The 22,291-nt window shown below is 30.6% G+C and overlaps 1 protein-coding gene across 1 annotated transcript in view; it reads right to left on the reverse strand.

Annotated features, from left to right (window-relative positions):
* LOC123653684 (TRPL translocation defect protein 14) overlaps positions 1 to 22,291 on the reverse strand; it is a 28,045-nt gene that overhangs the window by 4,880 nt on the left and 874 nt on the right. The window contains exons 4-6 of the mRNA XM_045589678.1: positions 21,824 to 21,861; positions 7,231 to 7,359; positions 1,017 to 1,153 (exon numbers count right to left, since the gene is read on the reverse strand). Coding sequence (XP_045445634.1) covers positions 1,017 to 1,153; positions 7,231 to 7,359; positions 21,824 to 21,861 — 304 coding nt within the window. The remainder of the gene's footprint in view (positions 1 to 1,016; positions 1,154 to 7,230; positions 7,360 to 21,823; positions 21,862 to 22,291) is intronic.

Here is a 22,291-nt window from a genome sequence, read left to right on the forward strand (position 1 = left end):
ACATACGTGGTAATGTGACGTGAAGTAAATTGTATTCTTTTTTATTCTATTTCATATCGCACGTAGGCATATTTGTTTACATATTAGTTATCACGCTTACCCTTTTTCACGTGGAGTTAGAATGGCGGGTATTATATAATTTATGAGCAAATAATAAATAAATAATATATATATATATATATATATATATATATATATATATATATATATATATCCCTGCTGTGTGGTTACGACAGTAAAGAATATAGCCACCCCCTCTCTTCCCGTGGGTGTCGTAAGAGGCGACTAAGGCATAGCACAGTTCCGCTACCACCTTGCAACTTAAAAAGCCGACCGATGGCGGGATAACCATCCAACTGCTGGCTTTGAAATACACAGGGCGAAGACGGGCAGCAGAGTCTTCGGTGCGAAAAAGCCAGCCCTGCGGTCACTAACCTGCCTGTCCAGCGTGGTGACTATGGGAATCACACGTGAGGCCTATATCCAGCAGTGTACTGCGATAGACTAAAGTGATGATGTTTATCTAGAAAACTTTACTCGTTTTTTATATTTAAAAAAAATTACATACTATGTATATAGTTACACATTCCTAAAAATGCTTTATGTAAAAAGAACGATTTACTTTTCTAACTAGGGACGTTTATATGGTTAGGAAATATGAATCGATACCAGACGATCGCGGGTCTAACTAATCAAGGGTTTCACTTCTCGTCTTCTCATTGTCAAACTAATAATGTCACATATATATATTTTTGATCGAAATATCCATGCAAAAGTACCGTTTCCGGTTAACATTTTCACTTTTCATACAAACCTCGGCCTGACAACTATTCTTCTCTGTTAAGTCATCTTTAGTACACTTTAAATCCCAGGGCAATAGACTAAAATGCTATTTTCATTTCAGCACAATTGAAACATCAAATTAAAACTTGTTTTCATTTAGTTTTTATAAACTTTTTTCATTTCTATATTGTGTACCACAGATTATGTACAATCTTTTATAAATATAGACCTACCTCAGTGGAATAGAAGTCTTCAGCGCCATTAGCCGCTGAGACCATGTGCACGATATGGTTATATCTGTTATCGCGAAGTTCCACGCTGTTCCAATTGTTAGCAACCAACATCGCCTCCCATTTCTCCTTCGATATAACTGTAAATGTAAAGACATCGTTATCGCTTGATGAATAAATATTTAATTTCTTACCTGTTCTTACTTTACACTTTTAACTTCTTTCAGCTTGAATTAGGTATATTGCCGAATAATGCTGAGAAAGTTGGTATTTTTAGCAAACGTAAACTTAATTTTTTAATATTCACATTCTACAAAGTGTAATTAACACAAAGTCACAGTCATGTAAATTTCTACTGCAGTTGAAATGCCAAAAACACAATATAGAAAAACAACTTGGAATTCTAGTTTATTACATACTAGCGACCCGCTCCGGCTTCGCACGGGTATAAAATATAATTATAGCCTATGTCATTCACTGAAAAAATGATTAAAATCGATCCAGTACTTTTGATTTATTCATTACTGCCCGTGGCCCGCACGCGTTAACTTAAGAGTAAAAGCCGGCCGGAACCGCCGCAAACGCTACGTACTGCGATTTTTAAATCTGTAATATCTTCGAAAATATTCATTTAAATCATATGCTGTAAAGGGCCATATAGATCTATATTAAATAAAAAATATATTTAAGGTATTTAATTGGATAAGGATTAATGCTGTATTGGTTAAAATCGCTTCGAAAATTAGCCATTATTTGTCGTAAAAAGTAAATGACAAAAAGATGTTATTGTGGGATATCCATAAGAGATAGGTATATACCATCGCGGAGTTTTCTGTAGACCTTTTCAATGTGTATAATACTTAGTACATTATTTTGATAAATCTCGTAGGGTTCAGCCTGCGTTTGCAATTTAAGCGAAAAAAAATAATAATTATTTACGACATAACATGAGAAAACTCAAAAATAACAGTATTTCTCCACTATTTAATGGATGTTATTATCAGGGTTCGCCAAACCGATTCATAAAGGTAACCGTTTGAAACGGTTACCGTATGAATCGGATACCGATTGAAAAGGTTACCGTTTTATTTCGGTTCCAAAACCGTAATAAAACGGTTACCGATTAAACTGTAATACCGAAATATAACGTTATGTATTTCGGTTTTAAATGATTCGGACAAGTAACAGAGGGTGACAAAATCTGTGAGCCATCGTTTAAAATGAAGAATCTGTAATGTTTCTTTGCTTTTATTGATAATGCTTGGTTTTTCATAAGACTGGCTTCTTTAACTATGAAAGTAATTAAGTTTTTTGTTTTGAATTATTCGTTATATGCAATATAAACATTAACGCGAAAAAGAGATGAAAACTTGCTCGCGCCACGCCCGGGGCCTGTCGTCTATCACAAATAAATAAGTTTTAAGTAAAATCACGCAACACACGGGAGCGAATGAGATAGAGATATGGTGTACGTTCGGACCGCAATCCGAGCTAGCGCAGCGCAGCTACAAGAACGGGAATTGCCCGCTTAAACTTACGACGCGAACGTTATGCCTACTACCGGTTTATTTCGATACTGTATTACCGATATGATTCGGTTACCGAATGATTCTCTTACCGTTATTTTGATTCGATAAGTACCGTTTTATAAAGGTAAATAACCCATACCGGAATATCCCTGGTTATTATACATATAAACCTTCCTCTTGAATCAATCTATCTATTAAAAAGAACCGAATCAAAATCCGTTGCGTAGTTTTAAAGATTTAAGCGTACATACATGTGCAGGGACAGAGAAAGCGACTTTGTTTTATATACTATGTAGTGAAGTTGTATAATTATTATATACATTGCCCAGATAACCAATAGTTGTTAATTTATACCAATTACGTAACATGCGTAGTGTTTGTTATTCAAATACATTACAAGTTTAATTTATTGAAGTATTATGTATCTACATAGAGAATAATACAAAGTTATTTATTGTCGTTAGAAAATAAAATGTGCGATAATCTTTTATATGTATAGAAACGTAGGTAATTATCAAACCACATTATCGTCGTAAAAAAAACAATTTTAAGAAAGTTTTAAATTCGTTTCCTAAACTCGTACTCCTCTATATTCATAGTGTCAACAAATTCATAGATTTTGATAAAACACGTGCTTGTGACGTCAAGTCGTCATGTAAGTCGAATGTTTTACGCAGTGGCATATCTATGTATTTATTCTAAAAGTTCGTGTTTTTTTTCTGAAAATAATCTACTATTCACCAGCAAATCACTCGCGCAAAGCGCTTTTTCTTCCTATGAAAGAAAGGACACCGTGAACCTTCAATCGTAGAAAGAGAATGATTCGATGTTTCTTATAATGAAATCTAGTCTTACGATAAAACAAGAAAATCTGAAAAATAGAGGAAGAAAGAAGAGACGACTATAGAACAATGTTTAAACAATTTCATATGATTAAAACTCATGGTGATAACTTGTGGGTGTAATCTACATAATAAATAAATAATTGTTTTATATCATTTAAATATTACATTTAAAATTACAAAGATTTTCCAATAATTATGATTATTTGCATATACGTTTTTTATTTCATTTTTTTTTTAATAATAAATAAATATCATATAACATACACCACACGGTCGTCTGTTATAACTATTTTTTTTATAAACATAGAAATAATATAGAAATATATAGAAATAGTACATATATAAATATTTAAATACAAATATTATATTACACCCAGACTCAGAAGGGAATCGAACCCGCAACCCGCAGAACAGAAAGCAGGGCCACTACAAACTGCGCCAACGGGCTAGTCATTTACGTGTGACTTATTTAACTGAATGGTTTATAAACGTTAGTCATACATGCGATTGAGTTAGAGGAAATTCCCCACAAACAATACATTCAAAGAGTCGTACGACAGACGTAAACTAAATGTTTTCAAAATATTCTTTCATAATTCAGTGGAAAGTTAATGTTTATTTTCGTAATCTTGTTTATCAAGGAATATCAGATATTGTAAACTCTTAAAGAAACCGATACTTTATTCGTAACCACAAAGATAATAAAAAAAGTAGGTATTGTTGAATGCAGTGAGTATAAAATACATATTTAATTATTTATTCATGCCTATATTTAATATAGAACAAACTAGTACAATTATATATGAATAATTATTTTATCACCGATGTGACACTATTACAACTGTATGACTATTACCTACAATAAATATGCCATTTAAAATTAATAGACACGGTTGTATTTGTTAAAATATAGGAAGATACATGTAATTTGCGTTATTTCATTAATATAAAATTTGGGTTGTCTAGAAGAAATGGCCATAAGTCCGACCATTGTGCTTCACAGTTTGTATAATAACGTCTTAATATACATAATTATGTTCAATGTTTAAAATGTAGATGTGGTGTACAATTAAGTATAAACAAAATTTAATTAAAAATCATTTTTTTAAATCAATTATATTAATTTATTTATTTATACTTTATTGATACTTACAACAATAATTGTGTTTGCTCGCAAACGAAAAAAAAACCGACTTCAATTACATCGACAAGTAATACAACGTAGATCGACGAAAAAATAGTCAAGCAACTACGCGTTATCAAAGATTACTCAAAAAGTAGTTATCAGATATCGATAAAATTTATATGTGACCACATGATAAACATCAGCTTTCGATTAAATTAAAAATTATCAAAGTCGGTACACCCAATAAAAAGTTATTACGGATTTTCGAGAGTTTCCCTCGATTTCTCTGGGATCCCATCATCAGATCCTGGTTTCCTTATCACGGTACCAAACTAGGGATATCCCCTTTCCAACAAAAAAAGAATTATCAAAATCGGTACATCCAGTAGAAAGTTATGCGGTATAATACAACGCAGGTCGACGAAAAAAGCGTCAAGTAAAAACGCATTATTAGATATAACTCGAAAAGTAGTTGTTAGATCTCAAATAAATTTAAATGGGACCAATTGGCACACACCACCTTTCGATTAAAACAAAATTTGTCGAAATCGGTCCACCCGGTCAAAAGTTCTGATGTAACATACATAAAAAAAAAAAAAAAAAAAAAAAAAAAAAAAAAAAAATACAGTCGAATTGAGAACCTCCTCCTTTTTTGGAAGTCGGTTAAAAAGAAGAGAAAAAAAATACTGAATAAAGTGCAAAGGCGGTCTTATCACTGACAGTGATTTCTTACAGACGACCCGTCTACAAAGAAAACATTTGTAACATATAACAGCCACACGGTGCAATTTAAAACAATATACTATGTATAAGAGTCATATATACAATACACCAAAAACTATATTCACTTTTATTCATTATAATGAAAGTTTGTTGATAGTAGCGAGTTTTTTATCACATATCAAGTAATTGCGCGATCCAGACGACACGCACCATTCATTACAAGGACGCAAGTATAATCTTCGTGAAAGTCATTACGCTAAAAGCTCAAACTCTAGAAAGTACCTATGTACTTAGTACACATATGACTTAAGCTGTTGTTACATTTACAATTTAAAATAAAAATAAGAAAAAACTCGAATCAATAACTTTATTACTGATGTGAAAACTAGAGAGGATATTTCTTGAATTAAAAATAAAATGTTACCAGTATAAAATAGTCTACGTAAGGGTTAAGGCATTAAGACATAACGGCAAAATTGTCAACGCTAGGGTAATTTATGAAGGTCATCTGGTCTATAAAATTCTAACAGCCGAAGGACATCCTTCTGATATTTCAAGGTTATGATAATAATCAACTTTAGTCAGTATTCTTTTAACTTGATGCGACTGTTTTTATGGCGTTATTATTTTTAAATTATTGTTTCATACATATATGTTAGTAATGAAACAATGATTGAATATGACACAATTGTAATAGCAGATGTGACCTAGTAATCTACTATATACATAGGCTAAATTAATAGATATAGATTCCAGAAGGATGATGATTTTTTAAAAAATTATCTCAGTGTGAGTATATAAAAGTTACTTTACACATTTGTTAAATACAAAGAAGTATAGAAATGATAGATTTATTACTCAAAAGATAACCGTTAAAGCGTATTTAGCGATAAGTTTATTTTCTTATAAAGTTATGCACCAATTAAATGAATTTATCCTTCAGTTTACGGTAATTTGCATTAGAATATAAAAAATATAGTGCTTGACATAAATACTAAAATAACTAGGACATTTATTTGAATGCACAAATAAATAAATAAAAAATAAAAATAAAAATCGATATAGGTTCTAGATCAACTGGAACTCTAAGTAAACATCTACACACTTGCATAAAAACGCTTATTTAGTTATATTTCTTATTACTTACAATTACATCGTGTAATAGTGTGATATTCATACATATATTAACTGTTCGTTATGTTAACATTTATAGCAAAAATCTCCCCTTTTTAATTAATTACATATACATCAACTTGATTGTAAAAGTGACACTTTAAGCTCTCTTTAATAATGAAAGCTATCTTATTTTTTACTAGCGATCCGCCCCGGCTTCGCACGGGTGCAATGCAGATACTAAATATACTACAGAATGTCTTTATTTATAGTTTGAAGCTAGTTTATAGCATGGTTATTAACATAATAACAACAACATTCAAAATAATATTTGTCGTTAGATTACACGTTGTTATAGAATGCGTTGAAGAAATAAAGGTTCACTGCTCGCTCCCCGTAGGTTATAGCGTGATAATATGTAGCCTATATGTTGACCCGACTTCTTAATAATATTTATGCCAAATTTGAAGTAAATCCATGCAGTACTTTTTGAGTTTAACCCGGACATACACACAGACAAACAGACAAAAATTCTAAAAACTATATTTTTGCTTCGGTGTCGATTGTAGATCACACCCCAAGTATTCTTTTAAAAAAATATTCAATGTACAGTTTTGACTTTCCTACCATTTTATTATATGTATAGATAGATTTTACTGACCTCAAATGACCGAACTACGAAAAAAAAAAGACCGGATAAGAGACCTGTTAATTTAATAATCTCAAAATAAAATCGTAACGCTGCGCTGATGGAAAACCCGGAACATTTATACATAGCAATTGCAAAACAGTTGAGGTGGAAGTAAATATTAATCTTGTTGTTTTTTAATGTAGCGGTATGTTCCCGTCTAGTACAACGTGTGACTCATTTCAATACTCACATGCACTTGCGTCCATGGCTCCTCGGTCGCATATAATGAGGCAGTTCCGTTGACACGTTCGTCCCAGTTCAAAGAACGTATTCTCGATTTGAATCATGGTCTTTAACAAATTCTCCTGGAACTTTATCGCTGTAACAAAATATTATTGATTAATACATTTATTACAACAAATTTAAACGTAATTTACATTTATTCTATGTAGTATATAAATAAATAGGTATACAGTACAGAATTCCGTGCTTTATTCACAGACACCTGATAGAGATCGTTACTCATAATAGGAACAGGTAGATTAAGCTCCGATCCTTCTTCTACATATGGAATAAGAGGCCTACGCCCAACAGTGGGAATTTACCAGGTATTCTGAAGGTGATGAAAAAGTTTATGGTAATGATATCTTCTACATAAATGTATTGAAAATAAATACATAATATTACAAATTATTTGCATTACAACATTTCAAATGATATTGTATCATAATTAGCATACAAACGAGCGCCAAATAAAGCTACCAAGTATAAGTATGATGGCCACGCATCCGACTCATTTTACAGAGTTTTCAAGATTTGGAACAAAGCCAAAGCTAGAATTTAGAATTAATTACTTTTTTCTTTACGAATTTTGTTATATTTATTTTTACGTAAATAACAATGTAATAGAAGTACATAATATTACTCACATTACGTGATAATGTAGCGTAGATTATGCACATCTTATTTTATTATATGATGTTTATAACGTTAGTCACTAAATTATAACAGTCTAGTAAACAAAGGTAAGTAGCCAAACAATATAGTTTCACTCATAAACACGATTCGTCTACATTTTTATGATAGTTACAAAGAAAATATTATGTAAATTTGTAGTCAACAAAGTCAACCTTCAAAGCCTGACAACATGTATCAATAAAAACGATAATACATAAATTCTGTTCATTATGTTCAAATTTTTCAGTTTCCTAACTTTGTATAGAACACAAAGAAAGCAGACGCAAATGGATAGTTTAATGGAATTAAGTATTATAGCTATGCCCTGCGGTTTCACCCGTATTAATTTAAGGGGAAAAATAGCCTATAGCCTTTCTCGGTAAATTGGCTTATCCACCAACACAAAAACAACTTTTCAATTCGAACTAGTAGTTCGTGAGATTAGCGCGTTTAAACTAACTTTTCAGCTTTACAATGTAAGTATAGATGTATAGATTTGCTCTTTTTTTATATAACTAGGTCGGCAAACAAGCATTCGGCTCATTTAATGATAAGCGATTACCGTAGATTATAGAAGTCTGCAACACCAGAAGAATTGCTAGCGCGTTGCCAACCCTAATCCTGATTCCCCACAGGAGCTCTGATCACCTTACTCACCACCAGGAACACAACACTGCTTGAAAGCAGTATTATTTAGCTGTGATCTTTTGTAAGGTCGAGGTACTCCCCAGTCGGGCTGCTCCATATAAATTACCTGCTGTACCCAAACTCAGTTAAAAATCATTGTATTACGCAGTAAAAACGGTTTTTTCCTCGTAAATCCCTATATTTTGCGGGAATTCCGTGACAAAAAGTAGCCTACTTATATGTTGCACAACCTTCTTTATCTTCTAGTGAAAGTCCCAAAAGAATTAGTTCAGCCGTTCCGAAGATTAGCCCGAACGAACAAAAAGACAGAAAGACAGACAGACAAATTTTTTGTATCGCTTGTTTTAGTATTATGTAAATAACTATATGCTCTTGGAAAAATACAGTTATTTTAAAATTACTGACAAACTTCAATTTTTTTATATATAAAATTCTCGTGTCATAGTGTTAGTTACAATACTCCTCCGTAACGGCTGGACCGATTTTTATGACATTTTGTGTGCATATCGGGTTGGTCTGAGAATCGGTCAACATCTATTTTTCATAACGCTAAGTTATGTAGGAGATTAAGGGGGTTAACAACATATATGGCAAAACATTGTTTGCGGGGTCAGCTAGTATATATATATAACAATATTTATATGTTGTTCGACCGTATGTGTATTGTGTAGATATTTATTATTGATTCATATGTATAGAGTATTTAGTATACATTTGCTAATAAGTTGGATCTTAAGTTATTATCTCACATACTTATACAGCGGTACAATGTATGTTTGAAGAAAAACAAAACAAGGAAATCTCATTAGCGGGGGTGGGTGGAAATGTTTGGCTCGTCTCGATAAAGTCCACCTTCTTCGGCACTGTCGATGTAAGCTATGTATTTATCTACACCATCTACACTAACCTATGAACAGGAAATAATTGGTTTCTTGCTTGTTTGTAATGGAGAAACTCAACAAATACTGGACTGATATTACAACACTTACAATACTTTTCTTTTAACAGGACCCTGCTCTGCAATTGACAATACGAGCCTGGAGTGTCCACGTCACGTAGAATACTCTTTTGTTTTCTCCGAGGACTACACGGCTGCTGCTTTCAGCCATTTGGACGCGGTTCCTCGCCCTCGCCCTTGTTCCACGGCTGTACCAATATACCAATGGCAGAATCATAAGTAGCCTTTATACCACGTCCATTTTTAAATTTGTGACTCACCTACCGGCTTAAACCATTATTGTACCAAATTGTAATAAAATTAATAAACACCGGTTTATTATTTACCCAATAACGGCAGGTGTTACACTGGCTTACTTTACTTAAGCTCGAAAGCTCCGAAATGACGAACCTCTCATAATTATTGTACTCTCAATGTATGTATGTATGTATGTATGTATATGTATGTATGTATGTATATGTGTGTGTGTGTGTATGTATGTATGTATGTATGTATGTATGTATAGTGCATGTAACTGTGTTTGTAGTTAAGTATATATGTATTTTTATATCAGTAATTTTGAATGTATTTATTACATAATTGTGTTTGCTCGCAAACGAAAAAAAAACCGACTTCAATTACATCGACAAGTAATACAACGTAGATCGACGAAAAAATAGTCAAGCAACTACGCGTTATCAAAGATTACTCAAAAAGTAGTTATCAGATCTCGATGAAATTTATTTGTTACCACATGATAAACATCAGCTTTCGATTAAATTAAAAATTATCAAAATCGGTACACCCAGTAAAAAGTTATTACGGATTTTCGAGAGTTTCCCTCGATTTCTCTAGGATCCCATCATCAGATCCTGGTTTCCTTATCATGGTACAGAACGAGGAATATCCCCTTTCTAACAAAAAAAGAATTATCAAAATCGGTACATCCAGTAGAAAGTTATGCGGTATAATACAACGTAGGTCGACGAAAAAAGCGTCAAGTAAAAACGCATTATTAGATATAACTCGAAAAGTAGTTGTTAGATCTCAAATAAATTTAAATGGGACCAATTGGCACACACCACCTTTCGATTAAAACAAAATTTGTCGAAATCGGTCTAACCGGTCAAAAGTTCTGATGTAACATACATAAAAAAAAAAAAAAAAAAAAAAAAAAAAAAAAAAAAAAAAAAAAATACAGTCGAATTGAGAACCTCCTCCTTTTTTGGAAGTCGGTTAAAAATAAGTACCTATATGGTTTTTTATTTTTAACCTTTTTGTTCAGTTTTTTTTTTTACTTATCACTCTTGCGCTTAAGAGTCCCGCGGTAACATCATTTCTCAACACCATGGGCAGACTGGTAGAGATCTCTTATAGAGATAAGTTCGCTCTTGCCAACATTGTAAAAATGATTTGTCATTATGTTTTTTTTTAATGCAACAAAGAATATATATGTATTGCTATGCTATTTTAACATCCAGAGGCAAGAGCTATATTATATAACAAGTGAAAATTGAACAGTCACACGAACACGTGGAAGAAAAGCTAGTTTTATGTCATAAAACGATAAGGTTATTCAGTATAATTACACATTCAATATAATAGACTATACCTGAATGATAGTATCTAATACCCAGTTTGAAGAACTAATAATACCTTACAACATCGAGGATGCGAAGTAAAATTTAATTTTAATTGTGTAAAATTTTCTGTACGCAAATATATGGCATATTGAGTACTCAATTTAATCTATGTATACGAGACGCGTAAAAGGTCAAAGATGACATCTCTCTGTCTGCCCTAAATATAATCTAGACAAGGCTATCTGATTCAGACAATAAAAAAAATACCCACTAATTTTGCTCTACATAAAAATTATTGCACGTCTGTTATAATAACATACATATGTATATAAAATAATTACTTTAATAAAGTTGACTTGGTTTATACATTGTTTAAATTAGTGATCGAGTTCCACGTCAGTTAATAACTATAATATGTAAATACCTATCACAATTCTAGACTTATCCTGTAATCGCAACCGTAAGACAATACCACTGGCTTTTATTGTAGCAACGTAATCATATCTAATTACAAAATAATTTACATTATACTATTTAATTTGAATAAATTTTATATTGTGTAATTGAGTAAACATGTTTAAATAAATACCTAAACTATAACAGAATCTGTAAATCATTATATCGTTTTGTAAAACTGAATATAAACAAAAGTTAATTAATTCATAAACACATTTACATTTTTTTTTCTTATTTTTAGCTGAACGCAATGACGTGTCATTTGTTTTAGCACTTTTTTTTTCATCAGCCTTATAGTGCGAACTCTAGCAACGACGCGGCCGTGGTTGTCTCGCTACGTTTTATTTTCAGCGTTGCCAATGAGACACTTGTACAAAGTCTGAACAATATTTTTTTTTAATGAAGGATAAAAAATTCTGTCGCGGAAACAGTCGTATAAAAAATAAATTACACGGACGTTATAAAAACGATGCCAATAAGTGACGAAGGCGGACAGCTACACTGACTAATTTAAGATTTTTTTAAAGGCACTATTTAAGACTTGGCAATTATTATAATCAATAGACGTTTTGCTCTCATACGAATTGTAATAGGATTTTATAAATTTTGTTTATTTATTTTTAATATATTTTTTGAAAAAAGGTAGACTAGATGAAAATAAGAGTTGTTTGTTTTTCATCGATTTTTAAGTGACTTGTTACGTACGTACTGCAGCAAGTTTTATTCTTTTCACTCGACGACCAAAACACTTTGCGGTAATTTTTTGATATACCTTTACGAAAAAATAAATACGAATCAAATTTTTATTCATTAAATGCATTTTGCTTACGGTAAAATTTTAACGTTTCAACCAGTTTGAACTGCATACAAACAACATTTAAATTCTGTCTAATAACCTTCTTTTAAAAATAATTAAACTAAAAAAACAAGATAAAATGAAATTGTATCAATTTAATTAAAATTAAGAGTGTTTACGTCTTTCCTCAGCAGCTAAACATCAACAAACGGAGACCTAATATTAGTTTACACATCGTTACCAAGTTGTAACATAACGAACCCGCCACGAAACCAGTTATACGGCTTCTTTTAGCCGTTATTATCACGGCGTAGTAAATGCTGACGTGTACATGTTTGAAATTATTAAATTCTTGTTGAGCTTGTAGCAGTCTGTAGCACAACATTGTATAAATAGAGCGACGTAGCTCAAACTTCGCATACGATAAGTTTCCATGAGTAAAGAGAGGTTATCGGTGATTGCGAATTATGTGTTTATTTTGTATGTAATTATAAACATGTGTCTATGTTTAAGATATAATTTACTATAACAGTTTGATAATCAAAGAAATCATTAAATGAATATTTCTATTTTCATAATTTATAATGACGTTGAGAGTCGCGAATAATAAAGTAAGCGCAATTTAAAGTTAATTGATTTTTGAAAGAGAAAAATAACTTTTATAATAATAATTATTAATGAATAAAGCAGTTTTATTGAAAGAATGTAATGCTTTTTCTTTTTCACACAGAGGCTGAAACAGTTTGTACATCATTATTATCTGACGCCTTTGTTGGTTTAGAAAAACTCGTGAGATAAATTTACGATAAAATATACAGGAATTACTTTAATTAAATATTTATCATTAAATACTGTTTGAAGTGACCTCTAGAATTAAAACAAATACAAGTTGTATCTTGACAGGATATCTCCAGTTGTTTTAACAATAAGCGCGCACAGAAAGATTAAATTCAACCTAATATCGATCGAGGCTTTATAACTGTCATTTACTTCATTACTTATTGTAATATTATTCAGATAGGTCGAAGACATTACTTTCGATTCAAGGACGAAGCGTTATAAAAGTTTTATGAGGTTACCGTTGAATGATACTGAGCAAATAAAAAACCCAATTACAGAAATCCTATAAATATGATAGTAAAAATCTTTAGTAAAATAATAATAAAAGTGTCTTGATTTACAAGTAAATAAATAAGTAATAATATAAGTCCTAATAACAATAACTACTTCTCAATAATCCAGAATCATAACCTTACATACAAGTGTTAGCGAAAACGGCTCAAAGGATTTAGTGTACGAATAACAACAAAAGCACATTCACCGCACAAACTGTCACATTTATAAAATTTATTATCTACTAATTTCATAAACATCATCATCAATCCCTTTTTGGATATAAATAATTCTAATTTGATCATGTTGGCGAGGTTAATAGTTGTTTTTAATATGTAATAAGGAGTAACTTAGGCTACTTTTAATTTACAAATTTACTTATTTTACTAGCTGCTGCCCGCGACGTCATCTGATTTTATACCTTTTAAAATAACATTCATTTACCCGTTTCTTCTTTACATTTCATATCTATAGAAAAATCACATAGATGGTGCTGCTTTAAAATTGTCTTGTCTACTTATATTCATTTAATTATGTTTATCAGCTTAGTTACTTATATTGCGTGATTTTTATAGTGTGAAGCTAGCTTATATAGCATAGTTATTAACATAATAACAACAACATTCAAATATGCGTCGTTAGATTACACGTTGTTACAGAATGCGTTGAGGAAATAAAGGTTCACTACTCGTTCCCGGTAGGTGATAGCATGATAATATGTAGCCTATATGTTGACCCGACTTCTTAATAATATTGGTGCCAAATTTGAAGTAAATCCATGCGGTACTTTGTGAGTTTATCCCGGACATACATACAGACAAACAGACAAAAATTCTAAAAACTATATTTTTGGCTTCGGTATCGATTGTAAATCACACCCCAAGTATTCTTAAAAAAAATATTCAATGTACAGTTTTGACTTTCCTACCATTTTATTATATCTACAAAAAACTCTGTGAACCGAACAATAACTTTTTTGTTAAATTCCACGCAAACGAAGTCGCAGGCAAAGCTAATATATATATATATATATATACTCGTGTCGCGGTGTTTGTAGTTAAACTCCTCCGAAACGGCTTGACCGATTCTCATGAAATTTTGTTTCCATATTGGGTAGGTCTGAGAATCGAACAACATCCATTTTTTATCCTCCTATATGTTAAGGATAGTCCACCCATACTTTTTTTTTCGATTTTTAGATAAATTATTTATTTTATTATGATTTGGCGTTGAAAAATACATACAACTCTAAATTTTCACCCTGTTACCACCAACCCCTATTTTTAAATAGCGTTTAGCGGCAAGACAACGTTTGCCCAGTCAGCTAGTTATAAAGTATAATAAAAACTTTATAATTTGATAATTATGTTTACTATTTTTAGAAAATGTTTACGGTTATATTTTATCGTAAGTGGCTCATTCAGATGATTGTCAGGTTATCGATTATTTTTTTATTCCTTTATTAATTTTAGGGACTTTTGTTCTACCATTGTAACTTTTAATATAAATAATCACTATACGTACAAGATAAAAACTTAAATAAAATATATATTATTAGCTAATTTATTAAAATCATTAATCATTCTAGCAGATTCTGATAAGGGATCCGATATAATACATTGCAACGCTGCAACATCGAACGAAAAAAGTTTTAAATTCCTTAACAATAATTGTCTCTGAATCTGCAATTGGACATTTCGTTGACAAGTGATACAAGTGTTTAATTCCACACGTATCACATTAGGAGTAAATTTTTTTTCATAAGAAATCCAAAACTTTTTGATTCTATATTTGAATACTCAAATGTGGAAAACACTCGTAGGTAGTAGTAATAGTAAAAACGTGTACGCAAGTATTTAATTTCATATTCCAATTAAATGTGTTAAAGAATGTATTATTATTATTTTTTTTCTAATCGAATGTCTATGTTTAATAGCTCCTATCATTCCATCTATTTAAATTTTTTATTTTATATTTATAGTTTCTTGAATTTAGCTAAAATTAATAAAAAAATTATTCTTAGTCATGTGTTGTAAAAGACTAATGGCTATTTGATGAACCTAGCTTAAATATATTAGATACTATTCAACCAACCAGCCAACTATTAATTTATTTTTATATTCCTTTTCGTACTACGATTGATCGCATATGCAGGAATTTGTTTATAGATAATTATATGCTTTTATAATATGCTACGACAATTTGGCATTTCATGAGAAATGTTTCCGATCGGGAAATCGATAAATAGTTATTATTTTTAGAAACAATTTATATTATGGTCCTAGAGAAGCTCAATTTCTTTCTCTTTCTTGTATATAAAACGAACATCGAATCGTCGTATTAATTACGTAACTTCGTAACATCCTCGACACGCAGTTGGTATAAATATAAAAATAGGTTGGTATTTCTTTCATTTAATGTCGACATCGCGTGACATGATCGACGTGTATCAACTACACCGGTCACCAATCAATCTTTTAGCCATTATCGGTTTTAAGTACAAATTACAATATAAATTTAGTTTATTACTAGCTGACCCCGCAAACGTTGTTTTGCCATATATCTTATTAACCCCCTTAAGCCCCCCCCCCACAACTTAGGGGTATGAAAAATAGATGTTGTTCGATTCTCAGACCTACCCGATATGCACACAAAATTTCATGAGAATCGGTCAAGCCGTTTCGGAGGAGTTTAACTACAAACAACGCGACACGAGAATTTTATATATTTGATATAATCTACTGTAAATACGACATGACACGATTACTTCGACCTCTAAACTTGAAATGAAAATAAAACCGATGATGTATTCATATAATTTAAACTACATTAAATATAAAATAACAATTGGTCTTTATTAAACAAGGTTATGAAATTATTTTTAGAAATTAAACACAGTCTGGTATAATAAGTATTGTTTTATAGATAATTGCTTGCTCTACCTGCATCCACCACAAAAAAAATATTATTGCTTTTGTTTTTGTAAATTTATTAATTATTATCTTATACTATTAAACGAGCAATTCTTGTATATATATATATATATATATAGAATCTGAATCTCGGAAACGGCTCCAGCGATTTTCATAAAATTTAGTATTTAGGGGGTTTCGGGGGAGATAAATCTATCTAGCTAGGTTTCATTTTCAGGAAATGTCGTTTTATCCCTGTTTTTAGGAATTGAAAAAAATATCGTTAGAATACGAAGGTAAATTTCGCATAAGTTAATGTAGTTGAAATAGCTCGGTGGGAAATCGGCCGCTCAGGATCAACCGAGAAGATCATGGTTCAAATCCACATGTCCCTGATAAATTATTTTTTCTTTTTCTAATTGCACTCGTTATTTTTAATTTAAATAGACTGTTATTATTTTTTATTATTATGTCGGTAAAATCGAAAAATATTATTCATATTTTATCAATATGTAATTCGTATTTATACTTTATGATTTCCAAAAAACACGATTTACTAAAAATACCGAGCTTAGCTCGTTCACCCGGGTACTTATTATATATATGACGGCTTTAATTTTCAAACAACGCCAACATGATTGACGGTCGGTAAATTTTTTAGTTATTTAGTTCGAATTATTCGCACGGGTATTGCTAGTTATATACAAAACATGACAAATTATTGTAGCGGCAAAAAAAAACCGTAGCTGTCATCGTCGTTTCTAGAATTGCTAATTACAGTCTTACTATACTATATAATATGAATATTTTGGCAATAATAAGGCGAGCAAGTCATGTGTCTTCTATGCGTGACTATAGAAAAATCTTCGACGTATTTACGTCATAGTACTATGAACTGCTACTAAACGTCATTAGTTTCAAAGATCAAACCACTTTTATTAATGAATACTGACCGACCTACTAATATGAAAATATATTTAGTAAATACCTATGAGTAAATATCTAGCCATTGTCATGAAAAAGGTCAAAGAACTCTCCTGACCTCATCACAGCCTAATGATGATGAGCGAACGATAACATTGATGAGAAGGCCAGAAATTAAAAAGGTTTAGCGCTAATCGAGATATCACTTAGCGGGACTACGCTGGAAACTCACCAGAGTCTCCTTGTACCGCTCGTGCCATTGCGGCGTTGGTGCACCTTTTGCAGTGACCCCGACATTTCCCATCAGGGACAGTTATTGCCCTTTCTGCTAACAGCAACGTAATTTTTCATCACACCGGTTAACAAAAACCGATCGAATACGTTTTTTTTTTTTTTGAATCTCTAATGTCGCTAAAAAGTGAAAACCTTATAACGAATAAAACAGGTACAAGGTTATCACGTTGAACAAATATTTCTTAATAGAACTTCTTAAACTGAAACAATATTGTAAAACTCTCAACGATACAATTGTGGTGTTTCTTATTGATAATGAAAAAACTGTTCTAACACTTCAACGACTTCATATAACCTTTTTCCTCCTTCGTCTTCCTAGTTTTCTTTTGCGCTTTTAATAGACAATATTTAAGTCAGATATCAGTCTATAAATGAAAAAAAAAAATCAACACCGGATATGACGCTGATTGTTTCAGGCGAACAAACTTTACGGGCACGAAATAGATGAAATACACCCACATAGAACCGAAGAACTTGTTTACAATGCTCATTGACGTCATAATGAAACATTTTCTTATCAAAACGATTTGATTTTAACATTCGGTGTATATCGATTATGAATGAGCCAAGATCTTTATTATCGTTTATGTTACATTGATGTTTGAACACGAACGTTTAGTTCCTACATATTTTAACGTATATATACATAGTAAGGCTTTATCTGGCTTCAACCGGATACAGGTTCCATCCGTATACATCACTTGGTGATAATTAAGTACCAGAGTGAATCGGATATTTAAACGATTCGTTCGAGTCACAATCGGTAAATTCAAGTTCGTTCTACACGTTGCCAATCGTTAATGAAATGGAAACGAGTAATTGGGCGGTAATTGTTCATCTCACGCGCGCCAATCACTGTTAATGTTAATGTTTGTAACTGTTTTAATGAATTTTATGATTTTTTTTAGTGTGATTATTTATTGATTATTTTATATTTATTAATTATTTATTGATTATTTTGTTTTTATTGTTATTTTTTGTGATCAACTTAACTAACGCATTGGGTTACTGTAATGTTAGTTCTAAGTTTTTTTAAGCATAAATAAATAAATAAATGTTCCATTGAGAATTTTCTAAACACGTTGACAGGCTTAATCACTTCAATTCCATGACAAAATCAACTTATATACTATACTAATGTATTATAATATTTGATCATTTTGTAAGCTTTAAACATAAATTATTTGTAGTATAGCCTAGAAGCGAATGTTTAAACAGAAATCATGATTGAGATAATTTTTAGATCGCCAACAGCTGGAATGTGTTTAAGATATCTACTCAACAATGCAGCAATCTCTCAGTTATTTCCAGAATACCCATGAACGTGACCGTGAAAGCTATTGCGTCAAAGAACAGCTCTTGTAACCAACCGTGAAGCCACATAAAGTCAAATACCAAGACTATCCATTTATATCTGTAAAAATATTAATATAACATATATTATTCAACGGGATAAGTAGGTACTTAGCCGCCCTTGACTTTATGGATTGATAAGGTTTCCAAGATAAGTATATTAACATACGTTATAGATGCTGGTTCAATTAACTATAATCTGTTTCACTTGTACCTAATGTTACAATGTGAAATTTTTGAACTACGATACTAAGTAAATATCTAATAATTACCTACCATATTAAGTTTATCCTTTATAATCAATTAACTTCCAAAAACCATTAAAGATACTTAGACGTATTTTTAAAATTTTTAACTTCTCCGTCGATCATTTATTTGTTATCTACGCAATAATTTCATGGATAAACTTTAATGGTACTTACTTTATAAACTTGTTTTATAATTAGTTGAATTTTATTGAATTCACAAATAAGGTGAAAGATAAATTTTAAAGGATTATATACCTAAGTATCTAAAATAAAACGCGCTTATTTTTGAAATTATAGGTACTACTTTTGGCGCGTTAGGGAAAAGTGAATAAAAGTATTTTTTTGAATGAAGTAAATTTTTACGATGCGTGCGCACACCGTCACCAAAAATAAAACCGAAATCCTGAAATTAGCTAGTCAACGAAGAGGAAGTTAGCAACGTGAAGTTAGCTAGCCAATGAAGTATAACTTCTTTCGTGCATACATAAGTACTCACACACTTTTTTATTTTCATTTAAATATGTAGGTATAACATAGAAAGTTTATAGTTTCGAGTCGGTGGGATTTGCGCGTATTTGCGGCATAACTATAAAAAGATACACAGTACTATAAAGCTTCATTAGTTAGTAGTAACAGAAAGCTACTGAAACGAAAATAAATAGAGCACGTGATGCGGCCGACCGGGCATGTCTTGTTGTTCGTAAATTGTGAAAACACAATAATATACAATTACACGGTTGCATAAGGATTCCGAGGGATTTAACATTACTGATAAAAACTTATCACCATACGTCACTAATATTATGATATGTTTGGAAGACAAATTTGCAGTACATCGTACACATCCATAGGAATTAATGCATTAACTTATTTAACACATTTGTACGATAAAATCATTGAATCAAATTAATTTATTTTTGCGTCATTGTCATAAACATGTTTCATTCGATACAATTATTTAAAATAATTTTTAAACGTCTCAATTTTTATTTCAATTTGCATAATATGTCAAATGTACTTAGGTGTTTTGTTTATACAATATGACCACCCAGACGCCAGGATTGTTTTGTAACATAAGTATTATTGCTTGTGGTGTCTAAGTTATGTATGTAGTTGTGTCTAGACAATAGCATGTGACACTATCTCTTTATTATATTAATAGCATTTTTCTTTGCTATTTTTATAACTCACATTGCAGACGAGTATAATTTTGAATACAAAACCATAAAAACTAATTATGTCTAATATCATGCTAATTTAATTAACACATTTTATTAGATAATTAACTTTATAAGTCACTTGCCAAGAATTACTTTTATATACCTACGTATAGATTAGTATGAGCTTGGCAGTGAACACCTTTTTCGACCTACCTTACGCAGTCGGTATATTAAATGGGCGTGACTTCTTTTATCAAAATGATTGTTTTTGATTTCAAACTTAATAAAAAAAAAAACTTTATTATTCATTTTAATAATCTTTATATGACTTGTCATTACATAGACATATTAGTTTCGTCCTAAAAGTAATTTTGCTATAGAAATTATTTTTGATTAATAATGCTATAAAATTAATACCGTACGAAATTTGCCGCATAATCAATTGATGAAAAGAATAAATATAACCCATTGTTATAGAATTAAATGAGAGCGAAACAGCATGAAGGTTACAGACTTTTAGTAGATAAAAGAAAAATAAGCAAACTATTCTTAAACTCGCATGGCGCGAAAATTTAAACAGATATTTGGCACGCGCTCTATCCAAACATGCTGAGAGCTGATCTTTTTTTGTTAAATAATATAAAAAATACTATTCTAAATGTAGTTAATCTACAGATTAACTGTTATCTCATGATGATCATGATACTATCTGCGTAGTATCTATCCACTGGCTATATTGGTTACGAAACTTGTTATTAAAGATTAGATAATAAATTAATAATAAAATTATTAAAAAGTTATTACTAAATCGAGGCACATAATTTTTCTTTGGAAAAATGCTAAGTATTCATTATTTGTAACTTTATTTGACATAATAAATAAAAAATATATACATATATTATATATTATTATGGATATAAAAAAAGCAATTTTATGAGGATGAACTGACAGATGTTTGTTAATCTTTCGTAGAAAAACTACTGAACGCGATTAAAAGATGGTGTACGTATATATCTTTAGATATGATATATTTTTTTAATTTATATGATATATGATATATTTAAAAAAAAAAAAACAGTCGATAAAAAACTAGCGAAAATTTCTTTTCTTTGAATAAATTATTTTCGTTAATAGATGACTAAACTACCTTAAGTAATTTATCTTATATTTACATGTGATATCAAAAGCAGTGAAAAGTTGTAATGATAAAATTTATAATTACAATATTAAAAGCTACATTTTTATATACTATAATTTATTTATATTTGCGTCTTAAATTGTCCACATATAACATATATAAACATAAAGTAAATATATTTATACAAACAATCAACATTAAATTACTAAATAAATTTATTTAAGTAAAATAAAGATAGATAAGATGGTTACTGTTATAAGAATACATATACAAAGTATGTGTTAATACTTTAATATAAAGTAATATGTACTTCATAATTCTTACCTTCATCTGGGCTGAGATCTGCAAACTTTATACCGCCACTGTAAAAGAAAAACAATAATTGCAGAGTATATTTATATGAACACTTTAAATTTTAATAAATAGATATTTATTACCTCATTATTTTAGCATTTGCTTATGTGAATTATTAAAATTGTAAGATATTGAAATTAGAGACTATGACAAAGTAATCCAGATAGTTTTTTAAATAAATTTAATTTAAATTACCCGTTATATAAGTGTGCTAAAAGCTAGAATACAATAAAAATATGTAGATTTTATAATCCAAAAATATCATGATCGAAAACATCAAAAGATTTTTTATTAATTTTTTTTCAATTGAATGATAATAATTTTTTTTTAAACAAAAATTTTAAAATTGACAAACGTAGTAGAGAGGGTCTAAAAAAATCCTAATGGATTTTTTTAAAGTTATTGATAATGCAACGCACTTTAAAGTGAGGTTGCACT

Source organism: Melitaea cinxia, chromosome 5 (assembly GCF_905220565.1).
Source record: "Melitaea cinxia chromosome 5, ilMelCinx1.1, whole genome shotgun sequence".
Taxonomy (NCBI): Eukaryota; Metazoa; Arthropoda; class Insecta; order Lepidoptera; family Nymphalidae; genus Melitaea; species Melitaea cinxia.